This window comes from Hemiscyllium ocellatum, chromosome 4 (genome assembly GCF_020745735.1).
Source record: "Hemiscyllium ocellatum isolate sHemOce1 chromosome 4, sHemOce1.pat.X.cur, whole genome shotgun sequence".
Classification (NCBI taxonomy): Eukaryota; Metazoa; Chordata; class Chondrichthyes; order Orectolobiformes; family Hemiscylliidae; genus Hemiscyllium; species Hemiscyllium ocellatum.
In genome coordinates this window covers 70,899,532-70,926,814 of record NC_083404.1, presented here as the reverse complement: position 1 = coordinate 70,926,814, position 27,283 = coordinate 70,899,532, and the positions used below count along the sequence as shown (strand labels likewise).

The following is a 27,283-nucleotide window of genomic DNA, read 5'->3' as shown; positions in this document are numbered from 1 at the left end:
TGTGTTTCTCTGTTTACGTATGCAGATTGAATGTGTGTATGTGCATGTGTGCAGAGGTGTGAATGTGTGTGTGTCGAGTGAATTTGTGTGTACATGGAATTCATGTGTGTGTGCAAAGTAAATGTATGTGTAGAGTGAATGTGTGTGTGTGCATAGAGTGAACATATGTGTATGTACTTAGATTGAATATATGTGCGTGTGTGGAGGCAGATGGAATGTTTGTGCGCAGAGTGAATGTGTGCATGTGTGTGCAGAGTGAATGTGCATTTTTGTGTGCGCGCAGACTGAACACACAAAAGGCAGAGGCAATGTTTGTGTGTGAGCAGAATGAATGTATGCATGGGTCTGCAGAGTTAATGTAAGTGTGTGTGAGCTGAGTGTGTCTATGTGTGCATGCAGAGTCAATGTGTATGCGTGCAGAGTGAATGTGTGGGTGTGCTCGCAGAGTGAACGTGTGCAATGTGAATGTGAGTGTGTGCACGCAGACGGAATATATATATGTGTGTATGTAGAGTGAATGTGCATGTATAAAGTGAATATGTATGCATGTACAGAGTGAATGTGTGTGTGCAGAGTGAATGTTTGCATGAGTGGAGTGAACATGTGTGTGCAGAGTGTGTGTGTGTGCATTCCAAGAGTGAATGTGTTTGTGTGTATGCAGACTGAATGTATATGTATGCAGAGTGAATTTGTATGCGTAAAGTGAATATGTATGAGTGCACAAAGTGAGTACGTGCGTGCGTAGATCGATTGTGTGTTTTGAGTGAATGCACGTGTGTGAGAGTGCAGTGAAAATCTGTGTGTGTGTGAATTGTGAATGTGTATGTGCTTTTACAGAGTGAACGTGTGTGTATGTGCTGAGTGAATGTGTGTATGTGCAGAGTGAACTTGTGTGTGCAGTGAATGTGTGTGCAAAGTGAGTGTGTGTGCAGAGTGAATGTATGTGTGTGCACATGCAGAATGAATGCGTGTGTATATAGTGACGTGTGTGCGTACAAACTGAACTCTGTGTGTTTGCAGAGTGAACAGGTGTGTGCAGAATGAATGCATGCATGTGTGTATATGTGTATAGTGAACATGTGTTTGTAGAATGAATTTGTATGTGTGCACAGACTGAATGTGTGTGTACATGCAGATTAAATGTGTGTTTATGCACAGAATGTGCTCGCAGAATGAATTTGTGCATGCACAGATTGAATGTGTGGACAGTGAATGAATGTGCGTGTCTGTGAGTACAGAGTGAGTATGTGTGCATGCGCATGTGCGCATTGTGAATGTGTGTATACCTTTTGAACGTTTGTGTGCATGCAGAGTGAATATGTGTGCCAAGGGAACGTGTACATGTGTGCAGAATGAATGTGTGTGTGTGTGTGTGTGTGTGTGTGTGTCTGTGTGTGTGTGTGTGTGTGTGTGTGTGTGTATAGAGTGAATGTGTATATTCATCTTTGCTCGAAATCAGTACTGTATACCATAGTATTCAATGCTCATGCACCAACATTCAATGCAGCAGCTAAGGTCAAGCAGCCTTCTACTCCAGCCTTGACCAATCTCTCTTGGGTGCATACAGTCAACAAATTTATCATCCTCGGTAACTTCAAAGCCAGATTTGACAAAAGTACAGAACTTTGGGTTAATGTAATCGGGAAAGAGGGAGTTGGGAAGCAAAAGTTCAAAAGCATCCCTCTCCTGACCAAATGCTGTGACCACAACCTCCTCAACACACTGTTCTGTCAAAGGGACAAACACAAGAAAACGTGACAGCATCGGCACTCCAAATAGTGGCAGCTTCTTGACTACGTCATTGTCAGAGCGAGGAATCGGAAAGATATTAAAATAATGCACGTCATGACAGGAGCTGATGACTGCCGGCTGGACCATCACCTGATCTGACCCAGGATGAACCAAATATAGCCCACTGCAGTGGAGACAACAGAACTAGTGCTGCAAAAAGTTCAACAGCGAGGCATGTAAAGATCTGGAAGAAATAGCCTCATGCTATCAACTCTACTCCACAAACCTAGTCACCCTCAGCGACACTGAATTGCAGGATGCCAACAATTACTGGTCCACCCTAAGACCACCATCATCAATGCCTATGAAAACTTGGTTGGCCACACATCCAGGAAGCACCAAGACTGGTTTGATGAGAATGATTATGAAATCCAGGAACTACTAAGCCCAAAGCGCATGGCATTTCTGATTCTAAACCAATAACTGCACTCACAAGAGAAACAGCAGGCTTACTGAAGACAGAGATCCAAAAAGAAATATACAATATAGAGAGCAGGTGGTGAGTGCAGAAACCACTGGAATCCCAATGAATGACCAATAACCATGATATGCATGGATTCGTCTGTGCTGTCTAGACCACATACAGAGCAAACACCCAAGGCCCCATCCCATAGCTGGCCAAGGAAAGAGTGAATCTTTTCACAGATAATGAAGCCATCAAAAACTGCTGGGAGATGCACTTTGGACACCACCTCAACCAGGCTTTGTGGTTGTTCCAACTGTCCTTGAATGCATCCCACAGCATATTATACGCCATTAGTTCTGCAACACCCTAGCCTTGCATGAAGTAGAGAAGGCTATCCACCAGCTTAAGAACAACAAGGCTGCTGGAGCAAATGATATCCCCGCTGAGTCATGGAAGTGTGGAGGCAAAGCACTTCTTTTGCAGCTACACACCCTAGTCTCCCTTATCTGGAAGAGCATCCAGGGAGAGCTCCAAGGTGCCATAATAAAGAATATTTTCAGAAAAGGGAACAAATCTCACTGTTATAAGTACAGGGGAATCTCTCTGCTGTTGACTCTTGGATTGCCTAGATCTTCCTCAACTATCTCCTCCCTGTAACTGAGGAACTCCTCCCAGAGTTGTAGTGTGACTTTTGGCCACGGAACTGCACATAAGGACATGATTTTCATCATGTGACAGCTGCAGGAGAAACAAACTTACTCCTGTACGTGGCCTCCTTCAACCTTACAAAGGCCCTTGACGCCATCAAAAAGGAAGCATGATGGAGTGTACATCTTTGCTATGCTTGCCCGTGAGGTTTGTATTAGAAAAATTAGAATCCCTACAGTGTGGAAACAGATCCATTGGCCCAACAAGTCCACACCAACCCTCCGAAGAATAACTCACCCAGGCATATTCTCCTACCCTCTTGTCATATATTTACCCCTGACTAATGCACCTAACTTACATGTCCCCTGAACACTATGGGCAATTTAGCATGGCCAATTCACCTAACCTGCACATCTTTGAATTGTGGGAGGAAACCGAAGCACCTGGAGAAAATCCATGCAGACACGGGGAGAATGTGCAAATTCCACATTGACAGTCGTCTGAGGATGGAAACGAACCTGGATCTTTGGCGCTGTGAGGCAGCAGTGCTAACCACTGAGCCACCGTGCCACCCTGTCACTGTCCTTTGCCTGTTCCTTGACGACATAGAAATCATGGTAATGACAAATTACTCCAACATGTTTCTTCATTCGGACTGGTGTCAAGCAGGGATTTGTCATCACTCTAACACTTTTCTCTATCTACCTGACTGCAATGCTTCACCTCACTGCTCACAAGCTCCCTACTAGAGTGGAGCTAACTTAATGTAGGAAATTATGCAACCTCCACTGCCTTTGTGCCAAACCCAAAGTTATCCCAATCAGTACACAGATGATGCTTTGTGTATGGGTAATCTCAAAGGACATACTTCAGGCCATCATCAACACCTTTACAGAGGCATATGAGAATATGGGTATTATCCTGAACATCCACAAGATGAAGGTCCTCCACCAACCTGACCTGATGTTGTGGAGCAAAACCTCATCATCAAGCTCAGCAGGGTGACCTTTGAGAATGTTGACTACTCTCAATACCTTGGAAGTTGTCCTCTTGGATGAAGTTGCTGTTTGTAAAGACATCCAGTATCACCTCCAGTGTGTTAGTGCAGCCTTTGATTGCCTGAGGATAAGGGTGTTCAATTACATCAACATCAGATTCAACACCAAGATCATGATTTTTGAACTGTGATGATTCCCACCCTTCTGCCTGGCTCTGAGACATGGACTGTCTACAGCAGACAACTCAAGACACTGGAGCAGTACCACCAATGTTGTCTGTGCGAGATCCTGTGGATCCGCTGGAAAGCAAGAAGAACCAACAGCAGTATCCTTGACCAGGCCAACATCCCCAGCATCGAGGCACTGACCACCCTTGATTGGCTACAATAGGCTGAACACAACATCCACATGGTTGACGTGAGACTCCCAAGATTGTGCTCTGTTCCCAGCTTTGAAATAATAGACAAGCCCCAGGTGGACAGAGGAAACACTTGTGATACCATCAAGGCTTCACTGGCAAAGCATAGCATTCCCACTGATACCTGGGAATCAGTGGCCCAACATGGAGGATGAGCATCCGGGAAGGTTTCGAGCACCTTGAGACTTGCTGTTGGGAAAAAGTAGAAGCTAACCTAAAACAGCGAAAGGAGCACCCTGCCATTCGAACACCCAGCTCACCCCGCCATTCGAACACCCAGCTCACCCCTTCCTGTGACCAATGCCTGCCTTGATTGTAATAGAGCCTGCAGCAGCTACACTTGGTCTATGGTCTCACCCTGAGAATGGAATAGAGTCACCCTCGTCAGCAAGGGACCACCACTTTGTCATCCTTGTCCTTCCTGCTCACTGAAATATGTTGGACCAGAACTTTGATCATTTGGCCTTTAGTGACTCCCACATGTCAAATATGGACTTGCCCAATAACAGCTACTACCAAATAATGTTCCTGCCTAATACTGACATAATTTCCCCTCCCCCAATTTATCATGGAGTTCCTACAGTGTGGAAGCAGGCCATTTGGCTCACTAAGTCCATACCGACCCTCTCTACTCCCATCATATCCCTATAACCTTACATTTCACATGGCTAATCCATCTAGTCTTCACATCCCTGGACACCAGGGCAATTTAGCATGGGCAATCCACCTAACCTGCATATCTTTGGACTGTGGGAGGAATTCAGAACAGCCAGAGGATCAACCTTACCCATACTTCTTGCATTGAAATAAACAGACTTCAGCCCATCAGCCCCATCAAAGAACAACACAGCACAGGAACAGACCACTTGGCCCTCCAAGCCTGCACTGACACATTTTGCCCTTCCATACTAAAACTGTCTTCACTTACAGAATTCTTATCGATCAATTTCCTTCCTATTCATGTATTTGTTCAACTTTGTACTTACTGCGAGGTTCGGACTTAACCTTATACATGGCTATCTTAAAACTTAAGGAGTTGTGATCATACTTAGGTAGTGATTAAAATATATGTGGTTGGGGGTGACAAACAGGAAATGAACAATGACCTTATTGGGTATTTATTGTAAACCTCTAAATAATGGGGAGGAAGTAGAATGGAACACCTGATTATGGCAGATTATGGAAGTCTGCAAGACAAGAAAGGATGGATAGTTCGAGTGGAGGGACTGGAGAGGGGAGAAATTCCTGCAATGCATGCAGGAGAACTTTCTAGAACAGTATGTTTTCATTACTGCCATGGAGAATGCTGTGTTAGATCTGGTCTTAGGAAATTAGGCAAGATGACAAATAGTGATCATAACAGTTTCCATATGATACTGAAAAAAGACAAAAAATATTTAATAATCAATGATTAAGCTCTCAGACTGGCAAAGGGGTCTAAAAGTTGAACTGAAGCACCTTGATTGGAAACATGTTTTGGTGGATAAAATATTGGATAAAAGAATGGGAGAATTTGAAAAGGGAGATGAATAGTGTGCAAGCCAGGTACACTCCCATATCCAAAGCTAGAGTACCCTGGATGAAGAAGGATAGTGACGAAAAAATAAGGAAGAAAAAGGCAGATGATGCATACCAGAATAATAATAGCATTAGAAATCAGGAGGAATATCTCAAATGCAGGAGAGAGGCTCAGGTTGGAATAAGTGTAATGAGATCAGAGAGTGTGAGTTTCCTGATTGGTCCATTCAGAGACTTTTCACTGTCAGGTAAAAAGACGACTGTCAGAGATTCTGGCATTCTGAAAGCTGACTCTAAAGAGGTTGTACTGGAGTCAAGGATTCTTCATGAGTCAATAAAAAGTGACTTGGTGAAAGGACACAGAATACTGTAGAATGATGGCAAAGAAGAAGCATGAGGAAAGGATGGCAGGCTATACTTAAACAAATAGTATCATGTTCTTCAAGCATAGTAAAAGATTACTGAAGACTTGAATGGGAGCCCATAAGGATCAAGCAGGGTAAGTCGTTCACTGAAACACTCCAGGTAGAGAAGTTACCAACTCACATGGATTACTGAGAGAGTTAAGGGAGCTGAAACCAAAAGAGAAAATGCTGGAAAATCTCAGCAGGTCTGGCAGCATCTGTAAGGAGAGAAAAGAGCTGATGTTTCGAGTCTAACTGACCCTATGTCAAAGCTCAGTTCAGGGAGCTGTTGGCAGAAATCAATCATTCTGAACACAGTCCTGGGGAATTGGAAGATTGAAAATATTTAAGAAAGGGACAATAGATAACCCAGGAAACAACAGACTTCTCAGCTTGACACCTTGGGTTGGCTCAGTGGTTTGCATTGCTACCTCACAACAATCCCAGACTCTGGCAACTGTTTGTGGAGTTTGCACATTCTCTCTGTGTCTGTGTGGGTTTCCTCCCACCGTCCAAAGATGTGCAGGTTAGGTGTATTGGCCATGCTAAATTGTCCATAGTGTTCAGGGATATGTAAGTTAGGTGCATTAGTCAGGGTTAAATATAGGAGAATGGGTTTGGGAGGTTACTCTTTGGAGTGTCTGTGTGGATTTATTGGGCTGAAAGGCCTGTTTCCACGCTATAGGGATATTCCACAACTCATGGAGGCCATAATACACTTAGAGAAAAATCACTTTATCCTAAAAAAAAGTGTCAAAGGCGGGTCATGTCTAACAAATTTAAATGAGTTTTCTGACAAGTTTGGATATTCAGAAAGCAATTGAACACAGTACCATATGACAGATTGGTGTGCAAATTATAAATGTTTGGGATTGATATGCCCTTGGCAGAATGGATTAAAAATTAGCTAAAAGGTTTCTGAGATTGAAGAAGAGTTGAAAATAAATTTTGCCAGGGCTTTGTGTTGCGACGCTCACTCACCTGCGTGAGACCTACTTGGGGCAAGAGGGGAAGGAGAGGGCTTTGCGGTATAGAGGAGCAGGCCTTAACGTTGGCAGATCCAGTTTGTGGGCGGGGCGCAGAGATGAAAGGCCATTCGCATTGGCGGATCTTTGGTTTCTCGGGGGAGAAGGTAGTCTGTGTCTGAGATGTTGCGTGTGGGGGGCGGGGTGTGTTGGCCTGACCCTGAAGGGGTGGATCCTGAAGAGATTAGGGCCTTTCTCTCCAGCCCATTTCCGTGTTGGATAAGTCTCCTGCTTGGAGCCTGTTGTGGACCGAGGAAGTGTAAGACATGGTGGGTTTGTGGAGGAGGACGCAGCGTTCGGCCCGGCTGCCGTTCATTGTATCGGAGCCGGAAGAGCAGGTAATTGGAGTCCGGGGCCGAAAGCATGCGCCTTGCTGGAGGCACCGCAACGTTACCTGGGCATGGGAAGGTCGCTAGAGATCCCCATGTGTGTTGACCCAGATCCCCAGTATCCCTGGAGCTGTGCACACTGCACCCTGTACCTCGAACTTCGTGCATTCCTGACGTCGCCGACTTTGCCCTGTATACTGCAACTTGTATATCCATGCCCCAATCCCACTTATTCCACGTAGTGTATCCCTTCCCTTGCATCCGCTATCTTATTTATCTCTTGTATCCCGTACTCCATGTATACAGTTAAAAATCACAAAGCACCAGGTTATAGTCCAACAGGTTTATTTGGAATCACTAGCTTTCAGAGCACTGCTCCTTTCTTCAGGTGGTTGTACCTTCACTACTGTTGAAAGAGCAGCATTCGGAAAGCTAGTGCTGCCAAATAAACCTGTTGGACTATAACCTGGTGTTATGTGATTTTTTAAAATTTTGTACACCCCAGTCCAACATCAGCATCTCCAATTCATATATACTAGACTTTACATTCTGTGCATGACTGAGTACTCCAAACACTACTCTGGACACTCCCACATTACTGAATTGATTCACGTTGCGACCTTGAACATTTCTGCCTCCACCTCCGAGTCCACTTTTTCCATCAAGACTCCTGCCCATTCTCTTGCCTCCAACACACCCCACCCACCTGGACACTCTATGCTGGCCTGTTACCTGCCCTCGATCTCTTCAGTTTCAACTGCTGTCGTGACATAGACCGCCTCAACCTGTCCACCCCCCCTCACCTACTCCAGCCTCTCATCCTTGCAACACACATCCCTTCATTCCCTCTGCTCCAATCCTAACGTCACTGTCAAGCCAGTCAACGGATAGCAGGAGAAGTGCAGTGGTAGTTTGGCACATTGACCTTGACACGCTGAAGCCAGGCGCCACCTCGCAGACACCTCTTCCTACTGCCCCCTTGACAATGACCTCACCTCCCATCACCAAACCATCATCTCCTCAGACCATTCACAACCTCACCACCTCTGGGACTCTCCCACCACAGCCTCCAACCTCATAGTCCGAGAGCCCCGTACAGTCTGATTCTACCTCATTCCTAAGATTCACAAACCTAACTGCCCCAGTTGACCCATTGTCTCCGCCTGCTCCTGCCCAGTGAACTGATCTCTGCATACCTTGACACTGTCTTGTCCCCCTTAGTCCAGAAACTCCCCACATACGTTCGGGACACCATCCACACCCTTCACCTCCTCCAAGACTTTTGATTCCCTGGCTCCCAATGCCTTATCTTCACCATGGACATCTGAGTCCTGCATACATCCATCTGATATGACGAAGGCATCCAAGCCCTCTGTTTCTTCCTCTCACGCTGACCCAACCAGTATCCTTCCACTGACGCACTTATTTGCCTGGCTGAATTGGTCCTCATCCTCAACAACTTCTCCTTCCAATTCTCCCACTTCCTCCAAACCAAAGGGATAGTCATGGGCATCTGCATGACACCCAGGTATGCCTGCCTCTTTGTCAGGTACATGGAACAGTCCATCTTCCACAGCCACACTGGTACCTTTTCCTCTGCTATATTGATGACTGTATCAGTGCTACCTCGTGCTCCCACGAGGAGGTTGAATAGTTCCTCAAATTCACCAACACCTTCCACCCTGACCTCAAATTCACCCAGACCATCTCATACATCTCCCTCCCCTTCCTGGACCTCTCCATCTCATATCTGGTGACCAACTAACCACAGACATCTACTACAAACCCACTGACTCCCACAGCGACCTGGACTGCACCTCCTCCCATCCTGCTTCCTGTAATAAAAAATGCCATCCCTTATTGACAATTCCTCTGCCTCCATTGCAACAGCTCCCAGGGCAACCAATTCCATCGTAGAAAATCCCAGATGGCCTCCTCCTTCATAGATCGATTCTCCTGCTTCTCGGATGCTGCCTGGCCTACTGTGCTTTTCCAGCACTACATTCTCGACACTACTTCAAACTCCGCACTCCTTATGTATGCACTGTACAACATGAGCATCTGACTTTATATATCTGGTTGTAAGTTTGCTCGCTGAGCTGAAAAGTTTGTTTTCAGACATTCCATCACCATGCTAAATAACATCATCATTTCGCCCCCAGTGAAGTGCTGGTGTTATGTCCCGCTTTTTATTTATTTGTCTTTGTCTCTTAAGTTGGGTGATATCATTTCCAGTTCTTTTTCACAGAGGTTGGTAAAGGGATCCAAATAGATGTGTTTATTGATAAAGTTCCATTTTAAATGCCAGGCCTCTAGGAATTCCTGTGCATGTCTCTGTTTAGCCTGTCCTACGACAGATCTGTTGTCCCAGTCGAAGTGATGTTCTTCCTCGTCTGTATGTAAGGCTTCTAACGATAGTGTGTCATGTCTTTTGGTGGCTAGTTGGTGTTCGTGTATCTTGGTGGCTGGTTTTCTGCCTGTCTGACTAATGTAGTGTTTGCTTCAATCCTTATTTTGTAAATGACATTTGTTTTGCTGATTGTTTGTATAGGGTTCTTTCGGTTCATCAGCTGCTATTTAAGTGTGTTGGTAGGTTTGTTGGCTATAATGATGTCAAGGGGTCAGAACAGTCTGGGAGTCATTTTAGAGGTGTCTTTGATGTATGGTAATGGGGCTAGAGTTTGTGGACACATTATGTCTGCTTGTTTGGGTTTGTTGTTTAGGAATCAGCAGATTGTTTATTGGTACCCGTTCTTGAATATGCTGTGTTGGTATTTTTCTTATGTGTTGTGGCCCTTTTCAATAATGTCCTGACGCAGCTTCATTTGTGGACGCTGGGACGATTGCTTCTGTAGTTAAGCATCTGGTCTGTGTGTGTTGCTTTCTTGTAGATGCTGATCTGAAGTTCTCCATTAACTGTTTGTTCCACTGATCATCCCAACACCCACAAACTCGCCTCAGTATCCTACGATCTTAAGAAAAATGTCTAGTTTGTCCAATCTCTCCCTATAACTCAGGCCATTGAGACCTAGCAACACTCCTGTAAATTTCTTCTGCACTCTTTCCAGTTTAAACATCTTTCCTATAACAAGGTGACCAAAACTGAACGCAATTCTCCAAGTGCAACCCCACAAATGTCCTGTACAACTGCAACATAACTTCCCAACTTCTATACTCCATGCCCTCACTGATGAAGGGCAGTGTGCCAAAAGCCGCCTTCACTGCCCTGTCTACCTGTGACTCCACTTTCAGAGAACTTTGAACCTGAACTCCAAGATCTCTCTGTTCCTCTACACTCCTTAAGGCCCCACCATTCGCCATGAAACTCCTATGTTGATTTCATTTTCCAAAATGCAAGATCTTACACTTAGCTGTATTAAACTTCATATGCTATTTCTTGGCCCACTTCCCCAGCTGATCAGGGTACTACTGCAATTTCTGATAACCTTTCTTGCTGTCCACGATACTGCCTATTTTGGTGACATCAGCAAACTTATTAATCATGGAGAAAGTGAGGACTCCAGATGCTGGCAATCAGAGTTGAAAAGTGTGGTGCTGGAAACTTATGCCTGAAACGTTGATTCTCCTGCACTTCAGGTGCTTCCTGACCTGCTGTGCTTTTCCACTGCTACACTTTTCAAAACTTACTAATCATGCCTTGTACATTCCCATCCAAACCATTGATACAACTAACAAATAATAACGGGCTCAGCACCAACCTCTGAGGTACTCCACTCATCATAGCCACGATAACCCTCTGCTTCCTACCATCAAGCCAATTCTGTCTCCAAATTGCCAGCTCCCCATGGATTCCATGCGATCTAACTTTCCAGAGCAACCTCTCATGTTGCACCTTATCAAAGTCGTTATTTGTGAACCATGTATGTCTGCAATGGGCACGGTTAGCACAATGCTGATCTACATAGAACATTAGGACACAAAGACCATGTATCCATGTTGAGCCTGTGTTGGCTATCTACAGTGATCAAACTAGTACCTCTCCACTGTCCTAATCTCTTAAGTTTTTTTCCATAAATTACCCATTCAATTCCTTGACAAAATAAATCATTGTCTTTGCTACCACTACCCTTAAATGATCAAGGTCAATTCCATTACAGTAAAAATAATGTTTCCCATTGATTTTTTTTTTACTGAAAGCCTTCAAATCTGTGCGAGTGAGGGCAGGAATAAGAGGATAGAGCAGATGAATGCATGGCTGAGGAGCTGGTGTATGGGAGAAGGATTCACATTTTTGGATCATTGGAAGCTGTTTTAGGGTAGAAGTGACCTGTACAAGAAAGATGGATTGCACCTAAATTGGAAGGGGACTAATATACTGGCAGGGCGATTTGCTAGAGCTGCTCAATAGTGAGGAAAGATTTCAATCAGAGACTCATACAGTTCAGAACAAAGGTGAATCAAACAGTCAGGGCAAGCAGAGACAAAGCAGAGAACAAGGTAGGACTGATAAATTAAACTGATTTCAATGCAAGAGACCTAACAAGGAAGGCAGATGAACGCAGGGCATGGTTAGGAACATGGGACTGGGGTATCATAGTAATTACAGAAATGTGGCTCGGATGGACAGGACTGGCAGCTTAATGTTCCAGGATACAAATGCTACAGGAGGGACAGAAAGGGAGGCAAGAGAGGAGAGGGGTGGTGTTTTTGATAACGGATAGCATTCCTGCTGTACTTCGGGAGTTTGCTCCCGGTAATACATCCAGGGAAGCTATTTGGGTGGAACTGAGAAATAAGAAAGGGATGGTCACCTAACTTGGATTGTATTATGGATCCCCTAATAGTCAGAGGGAAATTGAGAAACAAATTTGTAAGGAGATCTCAATTATTTGAAAGAATAATAGGATGGTTATGGTAGGGGATTTTAACTTTGCAAGCATAGACTGGGACTGTCATAGTGTTAAGGGTTTAGATGGAAAGGAATTTAAGTGTGTACAAGTAAACCTTGTGATTCAGTATGTGGATGTACCTACTAGAGAAGGTGCAAAACTTGACCTACTCTTGGGAAATAAGGCAGGGCAGATGACTGAGGTGTCAGTGGGTGATCACTTTGGGGCCTGTGACCATAACTCTATTCATTTTAAAATAGTGATGGAAAATGATAGGCCAGATCTAAAAGTTGAAGTTCTAAATTGGAGAAAGGCCAATTTTGACAGTATTAGGCAAGAACTTTCAAAAGTTGAATGGGTGCAGATGTTCGCAGGTAAAATCACGGTTGAGAAATGGGAAGCCTTCAGAAATGAGATAGAGGGAGTCCAGAAAAAGTATAGGGTGAAAGGAAAGGCAGTTAGGTATAGGGAATGCTGGATGACTAAAGAAATTGAGATTTTGGTTAAGAAAAAGAAGGAAGCATGTGTCAAGTATAAACAGGATGAATCGAGTGAATCCTTAGAAGAGTATAAAGGAAGTAGGAGTATACCTAAGAGGGAAATCGGGAGAGTGAAAAGGGGACATGAGATAGCTTTGGCAAGTAGAGTTAAGGAGAATCCAAAGGGTTTTTACAAATACATTAAGGACAAAAGGTTAACTAGGGAGAGAATAGGGAGCAGCAGGAGATGGGGGAGGCACTGAATGAGTTTTGTCACTTATCTCAAGAGGGTTGGAATATAAAAGCACCGTTGTGCTACTGAGACTTTATCAAGCTCTGGTTAGGCCCCATTTGGAGGACTGTGTCCAGTTTTGTCCTTCCTGAGGTGTGGGGACCATACTGGCACTAGAGCGTGTCCAGCGGAGATTCACACGTATGATCCCTAACAAACGAGGAACGGCTGAGGATCCTGGGATATTCATTGGAGTTTAGAAGATTAAGGGGAGATCTATTAGAAACTTACAAGATACTACATGGCTTGGAAAGGGTGGACGCTAGAAAATTGTTTCCGTTAGGCGAGGAGACTAGGACCCGTGGACACAGCCTTAGAATTAGAGGGGGTAAATTCAGAACAAAAATGCGGAGACATTTCTTCAGCCAGAGAATGGTGGGCCTTTGGAGTTCATTGCCGCAGAGTGCAGTGGAAGCCGGGACGCTAAATGTCTTCAAGGCAGAAATTGATAAATTCTTGATGTCACGAGGAATTAAGGGCTATGGGGAGAATGCGGGTAAGTGGGGTTGAAATGCCCATCAGCCAGGATTGAATGGCCTTACTCCTATGTCTTATGGTCTTATAGTATTTTGCATCAGTATATACTACCGAAAAGGACGTGGAAGATATAGAATGTTGGGAAATAGATGGTGACATCTTGAAAAATGTCCATATTACAGAGGAGGAAGTGCTGGATATCTTGAAACGGGTAAAGGTGGATAAATCCTCAGGACTGATCAGGTGTACCCTAGATCTCTGGGAGGGTAGGCAAGTGACTGCTGGGCCTCTTACTGAGATATTTATTTCATCGATAGTCACAGTTGAGGTCTCGGAAGACTGGAGGTTGGCTAACCTGGTGACATTGTTTAAAAAATGTGGTAAAGACAAGTCAGGGAACTGTAGACCAGTGGGTCTGATGTCGGTGGTGGGCAAGTTATTGGAGGAAATCCTGAGGGACAGGATGTACATGTATTTGGAAAGGCAAGGACTGATTAGGGATGGTCACATGGCTTTGTGCATGGGAAATCATGTCTCACAAACTTGATTGAGTTTTTTGAAGAAGTAACAAAAGGGGAATGATGAGGGCAGAGCAGTAGTTGTGATCTATATGGGCTTCAGTAAGGTGTTCGACAATGTTCCCCATGGGAAATTGATTAGCAAGGTTGGATCTCGTGGAATACAGGGAGAATTCACCATTTGGATACAGAACTGACTCAAAGGTAGAAGACAGAGGGTGGTGGTCGAGGCTTGTTTTTCAGACTTGAGGCCTGTCACCAGTGGAGTGCCACAAGGATTGGTGCTGGGTCCACTACTTTTCATCATTTATATGAATGATTTGGACATGAGCATAAGAGGTATAGTTAATAAGTTTGCAGATGACACCAAAATTGGAGGTGTGGTGGACAGCAAAGAAGATTATCTCAGATTAAAACGGGATCTTGATCAAATGGGCTGATGGACAGAGAAGTGGCATTTGGAGTTTAATTTAGATAAATGTGAGGTGCTGCATTTTGAGAAAGCAAATCTTACTACACACTTCATGGTAAGGCCCTAGGGAGTGTTGCTGAACAAAGAGACCTTGGAGTGCAGGTTCATAGCTCCTTGAAAGTAGAGTCGTAGGTAGATAGGATAGTGAAGATGATGTTTGGTATGCTTTCCTTTATTGGTCAGAGTATTGAGTATAGGAGTTGGGAGGTCATGTTGCAGCTGTACAGGACATTGGTTTGGCCACTGTTGAAATATTACATGCAATTCTAGTCTCCTTCCTATTGGAAAGATGTTGTGAAACTTGAAAGGGTTCAGCAAAGATTTACAAGGATGTTGCCAGGGTTGAAGGGTTTGAGCTATGGGGAGAGGTTGTATAGGTTGGGGCTGTTTTCCCTGGAACATCGGAGGCTGAAGGGTGACCTCTATAGAGGTTTATAAAATCATCAGGGGCATAGATAGGATAAATCCATGGGGTGGGGGAGTCCAGAACTAGAGGGCATGGGTTTGGGTTGAGAGGGGAAAAATATAAAAGAGACCTAAGGGGCAACATTTTCTCACAGAGGGTGGTAAGTGTATGGAATGATCTGCCAGAGGAAGAGGCTGTGCAATTGCAACATTTAAAAGACATCTGGATGGATATGTGAATGGGAAGGGTTTGAAGAGATATGGGCCAGGTGCTGGCAGGTGAGACTAGATTGGGTTGGGATATCTGGCCGGCATGGACAAGTTGGATCAAATGGTCTGTTTCCGTGCTGTACATTTCTATGACTCCTTTGACTCTAATTCCCTGTTCCAACAAGTGAAGGGACCAGTTTATGTTTTTTGACCTTATCTGTACTTGTCATAATCTTATACACCTCTATCAAAGCTCCCGTCAAGTTTCTTTTCTTCAAGGAGAACATGATGTGAAGGTGCTGATGTTGGACTGATTTGGACAAAGTCAAAAATTTTCATGATACAGGTTACAGTCCAACAGGTTTATTTGACGGTTCAAGCTTTTCGAGCCCTGCTCCTCCTTCAGGGGTGTGTGAGAGAGGGAGACCTCATTCAATATAACGTTTTTGTTTCCATCTTTTGTCCCAAGAATCATTTTGATAAATCTCTGCTGCACTTTCTTAAGGACTTCTGCCGATTTCCCAGATTGTACAAAGTTAAAAATCACACAACAGGTTATAGTCCAACAGGTATATTTGGAAGTACTAGCTTTCGGAGCACTTTCATCAGGTGGTTGTGGCGTATAAGATCCTAAAACACAGAATTTATAGCAAAAGTTTACAGTGTGATGCAACTGAAATTATGTATTGAACAAGACCTGGATTGTTTAACTTTTAGAATGACCATGTTGGTTTCAGTTCTTTCATATGTAAACCCCAGAACTTTTTTTACAGTTACCTTCTCAAGCAAATAGGTGTCATGTCGTATCAGATAATGCACTAAAGAGTGTGAGTCTCTCTGTGCCCCAATGTTCAGACTAATTTTCATTCTAAAAAAGGGATTTCCAGAATCTGACATGGATTCATGTAGTTTTTGAGCAAAATAAAATCCACCCCACAAACGCATATGTGTGTGTGCGCATGTCCCACGAAGGTCCAAGGTCTAATACCCAGGATGACTGAAGTCATCACGACTCAGTCAGAAAACACTTAGCGGTATGGGACATTTGACTTCAGTCCTTCGGCTGGCCTCCATCCAAGGTGAACTTTGGGACAAGCAACAATGCAAAATGGCCAAGCAGAGGCTGATAGTCAAGTTCAGTACCTATGGGGGTGGCCTTAACCGGGACTTTGGGTTCATTGTCACACTACAGGTGGTCTCTTGCTCTCTCTCTCACACACTTTCGTGGACCCACATTCTCATGCAGGCTTTCTCTCATACCATCACAGCTGCACACCCACACACGCACCCTCTCACAGACCCATACTCCTTTAGACTCACGCTTTCACACAGATGCTTTCTCACAGACATTTATACCCACCCCCCACGCACACGCACACAAGCACACATACACGCATAAGTTTGTGGGGTGAATTTGTACTTGCATGATTACATTTTATTTTGCTGAAAAACTCCATGTAAGATTCTATAAATCCTTTTATTAGAAATAAAATCTGTCTGAACATTGGGGCGCAGACAGCCTCACACAGGGCACTTCACACCTTCAATTCATTATCTGAGATGACATGGCAACTATCGTTAAAGTTCACTTGAAATGTAATTCTAAAAATAAAGTTCTGAGATTTAAATTTGAAAGAACTGAAATCAACATGTTCATTCTAAAGGATGAGAGACTTAATAAACAATCCAGGTCTTTTGATTTGATTAGTTTAGATTCCCTACAGTATGGAAGCAGTCCCTTTAACCCAACCAGTCCACACTGACCCTCCGAAGAGTAACCCATCCAGACCCATTTCCCTCTGACTAATGTACTTAACACGATGGGCAATTTAGTAATTCACCTGACCTGCACATCTTTGGACTGTGGGAGGAAACCGGAGCACCCTGAGGAAACCCACGCAGACACTGGGAGAATGTGCAACCTCCACACAGACAGTCACCCGAAGCTGGAATCGAATCTAGGACCCTGGTGCTATGAGACAGCAGTGCTAACCACTGAGCCACTTGCCACCCTAAATATAGCTTCAGTTGCTTCAAACTGTAAACATTTGCTATAAATTCTGTGTCTTGTGATCTTATACTCCACAACTACCTGATGAAGGACTAGTTCTCCGAAAGCTAGTGCTTCCACATACGCTTGTTGGACCTGGTGTTGTGTGATTTTTAACTTTGTACACTCCAGTCCAACACTGGCACCTCAAAATCATTCCCAAATAATGGTAACTTCAAATGGAAACAATGGTTGTGGCTTAACCAGAGTTTTCTAAAGTTTCTGCATAATTTCCCTCCTTTAGTACTCTGTACCTCTGTTCATGAATCCTAAGATCGTGCATGCTTTGCTAACCACTATCTCAATATGTCCGACCATATGAATGTATGAATAAGGAGTAGGTCATTTGATCGCTGGAATCTTTTCTGATGTTCAATATGATCATTGCTGACTTGTTTCTGTTTTGAATTCTACCAATGCTAGATAACATTTGAATCTGCTGCCTAACAATAATCTGTGTCTGGCTTAATAATATTCAAACACCCAGCCTCCACCTCTTTCTGAGACCAGAGTTCCAACGTTGCATAACCCTCTGAAAGGAAAAAGAAATCTCTTTTCTGCTGTTAAAAGGTGACCCTTAATTTAAAACCATACCCTGCTGGTTATGGACTGCCCCACAAGAGGTAACGTTCTTTCTATATTCATCTTTTGAAGGCCATTCCGGTCAAATCGCTTTCACTCTTTTTACTTCCAGTGGAAATAAGCCAAATCTGTCTCACGTATTCTTATACGACAACCTGATCATTTCAGGTGTGAAAGTCATTAACCTTCTTTGAACTACCTCTGATTTCGATTCACAACTTTGTTTAAATGAAGAGTACACAGGAGACTAGGCTTCATAAATTATGACCTAGATAAGTGACAGTATGTTAAATTGAGGTCTCATTCTGACATGACATCTGTGTAAAAATAAACATTAAGTTTGAGGCTCATTTATCAAACATGGGACCCTTGCTACCATATTCTGCCTTAATGGACTGTATTGCCATGCATCCTTGCAGTGTCTCTTTTGGTCATTATATTTACTATATAAAATGATACATCCTAGCTTCCTAGTCAGAAGTTTGTGTATTTGAGCCTTGCTGTAGAGTCTTGAAAGTACAATCAAGAACAGTTTCTCGTAATGTAGAGGGAGGAACGCACTGTTGGAGTGAGTGCCGCATTTTTATAAAGATTTTAAACTGAAGCTTTATATGTCTTTCTAAATGGTTACAACAAATTTTACACTGGAATTCAGAAGCCAGGTGAGTTTTCAGTGCCTGATCAACAAAGTATATCAATGAAAACAGAATTCTAGGCATTTCTGCCATGGGATTTGCTATTCCCATCTTCTTCGAAATTTGCCTAAAGTGCAACCATAACATTCCTTTTTAAAAACTGCTCATCAGTTGTAGAAATATTTTGTGACACTCTCTCGTCAAAATGTGATGTTTAAATTCAAGTTTATTTTTTGAAAAAAAGTACTATCTTAATCAAAATACCATTTTTAACTGGTGCAGACTTGATAAACTGAAGAACTTTTTTTTCTGTGCTGCCTAGTTCTATGATGATGACAATGACATTTCTCCTGCATGCTCAACATGAAACTGATTCTTGAATCACAGACACTCAATTATTACCAATAAACAAAATGAACTGTGGGTGTTGGAAATGATAACAAATACAGAAATTGCTGGAGAAAGTCAGCATGTCTGGCAGCATTTGTGGAGAGAAAGCAGAGTTGATGTTTCAGGTCCAGTGACCATTCTTCATATCTGTTGGTATACATGCTAAAGATGAGGTTGGGGGGGGTGGAATTAGTAAATGATAGTTGGAGATCAAGCCCAGACACAGAGAGAGAAAAACAGTTGGACAGAGAAAGGAATGGGTGAAGGTCAGTTTGGGAGAATGAATACTTACTAATGGGGACCTTACTGGCTGAAAATGTGTTGTTTGTGCTAACAGCCCATGTGATGACAAGATTTGGTGTGTGGGAGTTGGAGTAAGGCATGAGAGAAGTTGCTCGAGCCCTTGATATTGAGTCCAGAAGACTTCAGGTTCCTAAGTGGAAAATGAGGTTCTGTTTTTCCAGCTTGTGCTGAGTTTCACTGAAGACAGATGTTGGCCAGGGAACACCATGGTGTGTTGAAATGGTGGGCAACAGGAAGCCCATGTTCATTTTTTGCAGACAGATGTTGATATTCTGCATAGCAGTCACCTAGTCTCCAGTGTAAAGGAGGCCACATTGTGAGCAGCGAATATGGTGAACTAGATTAATTGAAATGTAAGTATATCACTGCTTCACCTGGAGGTTACAATTGAAGAAGCTGTGAGGCTATTGCCGGGGGTGGGGGGGAAGGGGGGGAAATGTTGGGAGACGTGCAGGAGTGGAACATGGTATGCTGGTAAGATTGGTCCCTTTAGAAGACTGATAAGGGAGAGGAAGGGAATATATTCCTGGAGGTGGCAGATATCCTTTGGATGTGGATGATGGAGGAATGGATAGATTAAGATGAGGAGGGTCCGATTGCTATTGTTGGAGGAAAGAGAGAGGAGTGGGGACTGAAATGCAGGAGATGGATCGGATGTGGCTGAGGGCCCTGTCAACTATGGTCGTGGGAGAATCCTCTGTTTGGGATAAAGGTGGACATTTTGGAGGTTCCCTTGTCGAAATTGACAGTATCGGAACAGATGCGGTGGAGACAGATGAAATGGGAGAATGAAGTAGTCTTTAGAGGAAGCAGGGTATGAGGATGTATAATCAAGTAGCAGGAGTTGGTGGATTTATCATGGCTATTGGGGGCTAACCTATCTCCAGCAATGGAAACAGATGTCGAAGAAGGAAGGGGAGGAGTCAGAAATGGACCAGGTGAAGGTGAGAGTGGAGTGGAAAGTGGAAGCAAAACACATAAAAATTTTACAGTTCTCAGCAAGAGAGGACCTGCACGGACACCAGTTATACCTGACTCTTTTTAGGCTATGTGAAAAATTCCTTGTTCCAGTCTTACTCTGGACCCTGCCTGGAATGCTTTGTCCATTATTGGTGCTGCTTCTCTTTCTCGTCATATGAAAACAAGTTGGTCTTTCAGCATCTCAAATCTATTCTATAATTGTTCGATTATGGTTGATCTGTACCATCACGGTAAATTATTTAAAAACCTGAGCATGTGTTTAAAATGGAAAAAGACCAAGGTGGATTTCAGTGTTACATTTTAACCAATGGTAACTTGGCCATTCAGTCTGTACCTCTTTATTTCAGTGTTCATTCTGTTTAGTTTGCACAAGTACTTTACATCTATTGGAAGACCACGGTCAGAAAAAAGGCAATGCAAGGTTGTGACAGTAATATCATTGGATAGTATTTTCAGAAACTACTAAAACATTGTCAGTATTGCACTTTTGTCAGAATGATCAATCTTTACCCAGAATAGAGAGTGAATAATGAGCAAGAGAGGACAAATGTGTTTCATTCTTTCTAAGTGTTCATTATGGTGTATTTTCATTTGCAAAACAACAGTTGCATAAGAGTAGTGGTTTTGCTATTTACAATGTATGAACATATTTTTTTTGCAATTGTTTTGTTTACTTGATTCTTCTTTCTGTAGAAAAACAACCCAGATCAAGTTTGTCCCATAGAACCCAACGCCAAATCAAATTCGTGTTTGAGAATCTGTCTTCGAGTTACCTCTGTTTTAAAATACCTTGTCCTCATGCTTATAATTCCACCATTTCTTAATTATGCATCTCTTCAGAGAGAAGGAGTATTGCTTCAGCCTCAAGGTGAGATTTTATAACTCTTGTACTTATATGTTCTTCTATATTATGAAATTATTTATTAGAGTCCAAAAGAAGTTGCTCCACAGAAGTGAGCAATTGACTCAACTCACATGTTGTAATTCGTAGAACTGCTATTAGGTAAATTGAGGAAAGCTCAGGTGATATTTAATGTTTTGCATTTGCATATAATTTCTGTATGAAGTTGCTCCTAAGCTTTTCACCTATAAATGGCTGTGTCACATCTCCTGAGAAGTATCTGTGCAAGTATATTTGCACCTTCAATTAAAAATGTAAAAATAAGGATTGAAAATATGTTTGAAATAAAAACTTTAAAATGAGAGCAGAGTTGTGTCTTGAGTTTCACATGCAGCAAACTTTGCTTTTCTTGGAGAATTGACAATTTTGCAGCCTTCCTGCAACTTGAGAACTTTGTATTTGAAGCTGCTTGTGTAAAACTCAAACTTTATACGCTCCTTCCAGTGGCCATAATTGTTTTGGAGTGACTGATTTACAGCATAAGCCACAGAAAATACCTCATGCTGCAAAGCCTCTGCTTCTCAGCTTTGGAAATTGCTGTCAAATTTTCTATCTATCTATACATCGTATAAATCATAAAACCCCAGCAGTGCTAACTACTGAGCCACTGTGCCATGGCTCAGTGTAAAGTATAGATTTACAAGAAATGGATTGTAATTAATCTTGCTTATACTATTTGAGGTAGTACATTTGAAGATGCAGATTTTGATCTTAGGATTAGAAAGGGTTTGCACATTTACATTGAAGATGAAATTTTATGTTAAGCTTAAAGTAATGACACACTAATTGTTGAGAAAGATGCTGCCGAGATCTAACAATCACTATTGCATTGATGATTCTATTGTAACAATGGTTTAAACCTGAAACCATGTCGCAGCAAGAAGAAAATGATATTGAAGGGGATGATCAGCCGTGATCTCAGTGACTGGTGGAGCAGACACAAAGAGCTTTGTGGTCTACCCCTATTACAGTACTTTCAAACTGAAGGAATTCATAGTGCCTGTTGATAGTGATGACAACAGGAGTGTAAGCAGTCTGTTAAGCTGAAATATTTTCAGACCGCTGTATTGCCATGTGTATTTGACCTCACAGTTTCAGACCAGTGTCCCTGTTTTTTCTGACATTCATCCTGTTCCCCAGCAAATCACTGGCATTTCCTAGACAGTGTATTGAAGATTGTTTTACTAACATGTTTGAGATATTCATCACAATTCTAGTCTCGTCCTTACATGAAGGGTGTGTTCTGCTATATTGCATGATATTAATTTTATACGAAATCAGCTAGATTTCAAACAATGCATGAGGTGCTATGGGGCATTACTACAACTGAATGGATTTCCACCGCAAGTTAGAAATTCCATGGCAAGATGGAACTGAAGTAGTAGCAGGAGATGAGATTAGTTTACCTACAGTGTGGAAAAAACAAAGAACAAAGAAAATTTACGGCCCAGGAACAGGCCCTTTGGCTTTCTGAGCCTGAGCCGATCCAAATCTACTGTCTAAACCTGTTGCATTTTCAACGCCCCTCCCCCAAGTCCCTCTTCCCTACCTTTTATCTTAGCCTGCTTGGCACACTCTCCTCATTCCTGAAGAAGGGCTCATGCCCGAAACGTCGATTCTCCTGCTCCTTGGATGCTGCCTGACCTGCTGCACTTTTCCAGCAACACATTTTTTGATCTCCAGCATCTGCAGTCCTCACCTTCTCCTGTCTAAACCTGTCGCCCATTTCCTACGCATCTGTATCCATCTGCTCCCCACCTACCTACTCATGCATCTGTCCAGATGCATCTTAAATGAATCTACCGTGCCTGCCTCTACCACCTCTGCTAGCAACATGTTTCAGACACCTACCACCCTCTGTGTGAAGTACTTGCCACATGTATCCCCCTTAAACTTTTCACCTCTCACCTTGAAAGCGTGACCTCTCGTTATTGGATCCTTCACCCTGGGAAAAAGCTGGTCTCTATCCATCCTTCTATACCCTTCATGATTTTGTAAGCCTCAATCAGGTGCCCACTCAATCTCTTTTTTGCTAATGAAAACAAACCGAACCTACTCAACCTCTCTTCATAGCTAGCACCTTCCATGCCAGGCAAAATCCTCGCAAACCTTCTCTGCACCCTTTCCAAAGCGTCTATATCCATTTGGAAATGTACACGGTATTCTAAATGCAGCCGAACCAATGTCTTGTACAATTTTAACATGACTTGCCAGCTGTTACACTCATTACCCCGTCCAGTGAAGGCAAGCAAACTATATGCCTTCTTGACCACGCTATCCACCTGTGCAGCAACCTTCAGGGTACAATGGACCTGCACTCCCAGTTCTCTCTGCCCATCAACTTTTTCCAAGGCTCTTCCATTCATTGTGTAATTCGCTCTAGAATTAGACTTGCCTAAATACATCACCTCACATTTGTCTGGATTGAACTCTATCTTTTCTGCCCAACTCTCCAGTCTATCTATATCCTCCTGTATTCTTTGATAGTCCCTTATGCTTTCCCAAACCGACCCTCCGAAGAGTAACCCACCAAGACCCATTTCCCTCTGACTAATACACTTAACACTATGGGCAATTTAGCATGGCTAATTCACCTGACCTGCATATCTTTGGACTGTGGAAGGAAACCAGAGCACCAGGAGGAAACCCTGCAAACACTGGGAGAATGTGCAAACTCCACACAGTCACCTGAGGCTGGATTCGAACCTTGGTGCCTGGCGCTGTGAGCCACCGTGGTGTCCATGTGGAGTTATTGGTCCCATAGAGAGATGATAATTGTGCCATTTAAAAATAGGAATCATTGTCAGCTATCAAGGAATGGATGGGAGGAAGAGGTTTCATGAGCATTGCCACCCTAATATTGCTGGCATGAGGGCAAAAGTCAAAACTAAAGTGTTTGAAGCTACCTTCATCCAAAAATACTGAGTAAATTCTACCTCTGCTGCCTCCTGAGACCCCCTTCATCTCAAATGCTGATCTTCAGTCAGTTAGTTTAACTGACTCCACATAGGAAAGTGCTGAATACAATGGTTGCAAAGAGGTCTTGAAACCTTCGAGCTGAAGATATATGATGATACTGTCGTTTTAAGAGGTTATTTTGAAGACCGGTTGTAAGGCAAAGGTGAGGAACTGGCTCCTAAAGACCTCTTGAGTAAACAGCTTAGGAGGCCTTGGGTTTTTTTTAACAGCCTGAATGAGTGTGGCCAGCTCTCTCAGATCCAGATTTCTGGATTTTAGTTTTTTCAGTAATGTCAGAAGATATTGGGGTCTCAAAAGAGTTAGAAGCTTAAGTGAACGTCTCTTGGTTGCTAATGGGTAGTGATAGCAAATAAATTTAACCTCCTCAGGCATAGCTATTGTGTGAAAGGTTGGAGGGAGCAGAATCTAGGACTGCTTTTTAAGGCAATATGCAGAAGACACTACAAGTCCTGAATTAAGTTTAGTTAGGACACTGAGCGTGTAGTTGAAGTATCAGTAGGAGGGCATTTTGCATACACCGGTCATAACCCCTGATGTTAGACCTATCCTTATCTTTTTTCATAACAATTCTCGCAAAATTCTTTACTGCGGGAAAGCTGATTATAATAATTTGACCAAAGTGGACTGGGAAAAGATATTTTCAGAGAAATCTTTTTTAAAACAGCGTGATCCATTCAAGAAAAAATTTTAAAGGTGCCAGATTAAAATTTGGAACAGATTATCTTTTCATTTGTCTCTTTTTTTTTGATCTGATCTTTCTTTGCCACACTTTTCTAAAATGGTCTTCATGCAAAACATGATATTTTGTAATTATTTTCAGTATTCGATTAGGTCATGATCTTAGTTTTTTAATCATAATTCTATTGTTTACTAACAGAAGGTGAACTGGTTGACATTGGACTAGGTCAGAAATTGTATTTAAACTGCCAAGGGAAGGGACATCCAGTTGGTAAGTAAGAATTTTCAGTTCATACTTTGCTGTTGTGTAATTGTTTCCTTTTTTGTGCTGTAGGTAATTGAGAAATCTAACAGAAAAACAAGCAAAGGAATTATAAACATGATACAAGAAAAATAAAAAAAAATTACTGCTTGAAAATGAGAAAAAGTCCCACACTGTGTGAATCTTAAGGGTTGTTAAATTATTGTTTTATACTACAACAATGGTTTGCATCGTGAGGAACGTGGACTCAGTCGCACATCTAGCTTACAAAATCAGCTATTATATCACCAGAAATGTAATTGAACTATATAATTGAAAACTTACATTTTTCTAACCTAGACTCTGATAGTAATTGATAAAGATTGGAGTGGCTTTCTCACGAGTGTTGAGAGTTTTCTAGTGCGAGGAAGGAGGCATTGCTTGATCTGGTTCGGGAAATTTTAAAGGTCGGTTGATCATGCAGTATATAGGTGATGTTGGCTATGGGAAAGGGCAAAAACTAATCTAGGGTGAAATAGTTAATTGGGTGAGGATTAGTTTCATTGTTTTACGTACAGCAACCATAGTCCATTGAGTTTAGTATGATTTGGGGGTGCCAGTGTTGGACTGGGATGATTCCTGAAGAAGGGCTTATGTCCGAAACGTCGATTCTCCTGCTCCTTGGATGCTGCCTGACCTGCTGCGCTTTTCCAGCAACACATTTTCAGCTCTGATCTCCAGCATCTGCAGTCCTCACTTTCTCCTCTTGGACTGGGATGGACAATGTTAAAAATCACACAACACCAGGTTATAGTCCAACAGGTTTATTTGGAAAGACTAGCTTTCGAAGTGCTGCTCTTCAGGTGGTTGTGGAGCAGGATCATAAGACACAGAATTAATAGCAGCAGGATTGCAGTGTCGTGGAGTGTAATATTAAACAAATTTAGCTTAACTCTTTCATCTTTTAGAATGATGATGTTAGTTTCAGTTCCTTCATATATAAATCCCAGAACTTTTTAAAAGTTACTTTCTCAAGATAGCTTCAATGTGAGATAGTTCCATCTCAGCTCAACTCAGCATTGAAGGTGTGAGGTTAAAGTCTGTCTGTGTCCCAATGATAAGTCGGACTGATTCTGTTTCTAAAGTGGGATTTACAGCATTTTACACGGATTTATGCAGTTTTTGAGCAAAACAAAATATAATTCTGCAAGTACAAATTCACCCCACAAACATGTATTTGTGTGCATGCAGGGGAGACCAAGTTTAATATGTTAATGTGTGTCAATAGTTCTGGCTATTGATTCTATCTATTCCACTCATTATCTTGTATATTTCGATCATGTCTCCTCTCTCCCTCCTCTTCTCCAGAGAGCTTATTCAACCTTTCTTCATAAGGCAAGCCCTTCAGTCCAGGCAGCATCCTGGTAAACCTTTGCACCCTCTCTTTGCTTCTGTATTTTTCCCATAGTAGGGCAACTAGAACTGGACAGAATAGTCCAAGTGTGGTCTCACCAGGGACTTGTAGGGTTGTAGCAAAACCTCACAGCTCTTAAACTCGATCCCCCTGTTAGTGAAAGCCAAAATACCATATGCTTTCTTAACAATCCTATCCACTTGGGTGGCAACTTTGAGGGATCTGTGTACTTGCACACCCAGATCCCTCTGTTCCTCCAACTAGAAACCTTTGCTGAACTGGGAAATCCATTGCCTACTGAAGACCAGGTGTGCAAAATTGATGTAGGGTGACCCACACCTATAAAGGAAATTCAGATAGCACCTCAGCAAAGCTATTAGAGATGCAAAGAGGCAGTACCGGACCAAATCAGAGGCACAAGCTAACCATACAGACACATGCTGCTTGTGGCAATGCCTACACTACATAATGGGATACACAATGAAGCAAAACAAAAATCCAGCCAAAAATACATTCCTCTCTTCTGCTCAAATCAGGCATTAGAAGCATAATACCAGTGACATGTTATCACCTGCTTTGACAGAACTGGACGCACCTGTTCCCTCTGTTATTGCTACAGATGTCAAATCAGTCTTCCTGAGAGTAAACCTGAGGAAAGTGACTGGCCCAGATGCAGACCCTATGCACTCAAATCCAGTGAGGACCAGCTGGCAGAAGTATTCGCTGACATCTTCAATCTTTCCTTGCTACAATCTGAAGTTCCCACCTGTTTCATGAAGATTGGGCGGCACGGTGGCACAGTGGTTAGCACTGCTGCCTCACAGCGCCAGGGACCTGGGTTCAATTCCCACCTCAGGCGACTGACTGTGGGGAGTTTGCACGTTCTCCC

General features: G+C 42.8%; 2 protein-coding genes across 3 annotated transcripts in view; one reads left to right on the top strand and one right to left on the bottom strand.

The window, feature by feature from the left end:
* Positions 1-7,224, bottom strand: part of oxr1a (oxidation resistance 1a) — a 524,990-nt gene extending 517,766 nt beyond the window's left edge. Inside the window, exon 1 of the mRNA XM_060823372.1 lies at positions 7,165-7,224. The gene's annotated coding sequence lies outside the window, so the exon portion shown is untranslated. The remainder of the gene's footprint in view (positions 1-7,164) is intronic.
* Positions 7,225-7,328: 104 nt separating this feature from the next.
* Positions 7,329-27,283, top strand: part of si:dkey-122a22.2 (uncharacterized) — a 191,881-nt gene continuing 171,926 nt past the window's right edge. Inside the window, exons 1-3 of one of the 2 annotated variants that reach the window (XM_060824318.1) lie at positions 7,329-7,546; positions 20,875-21,049; positions 24,939-25,010. In XM_060824318.1, the coding sequence (XP_060680301.1) occupies positions 7,475-7,546; positions 20,875-21,049; positions 24,939-25,010 (319 nt within the window). In that variant the 5' untranslated portion in view covers positions 7,329-7,474. The remainder of the gene's footprint in view (positions 7,547-20,874; positions 21,050-24,938; positions 25,011-27,283) is intronic. The other variant, XM_060824317.1, reaches the window with a different exon arrangement.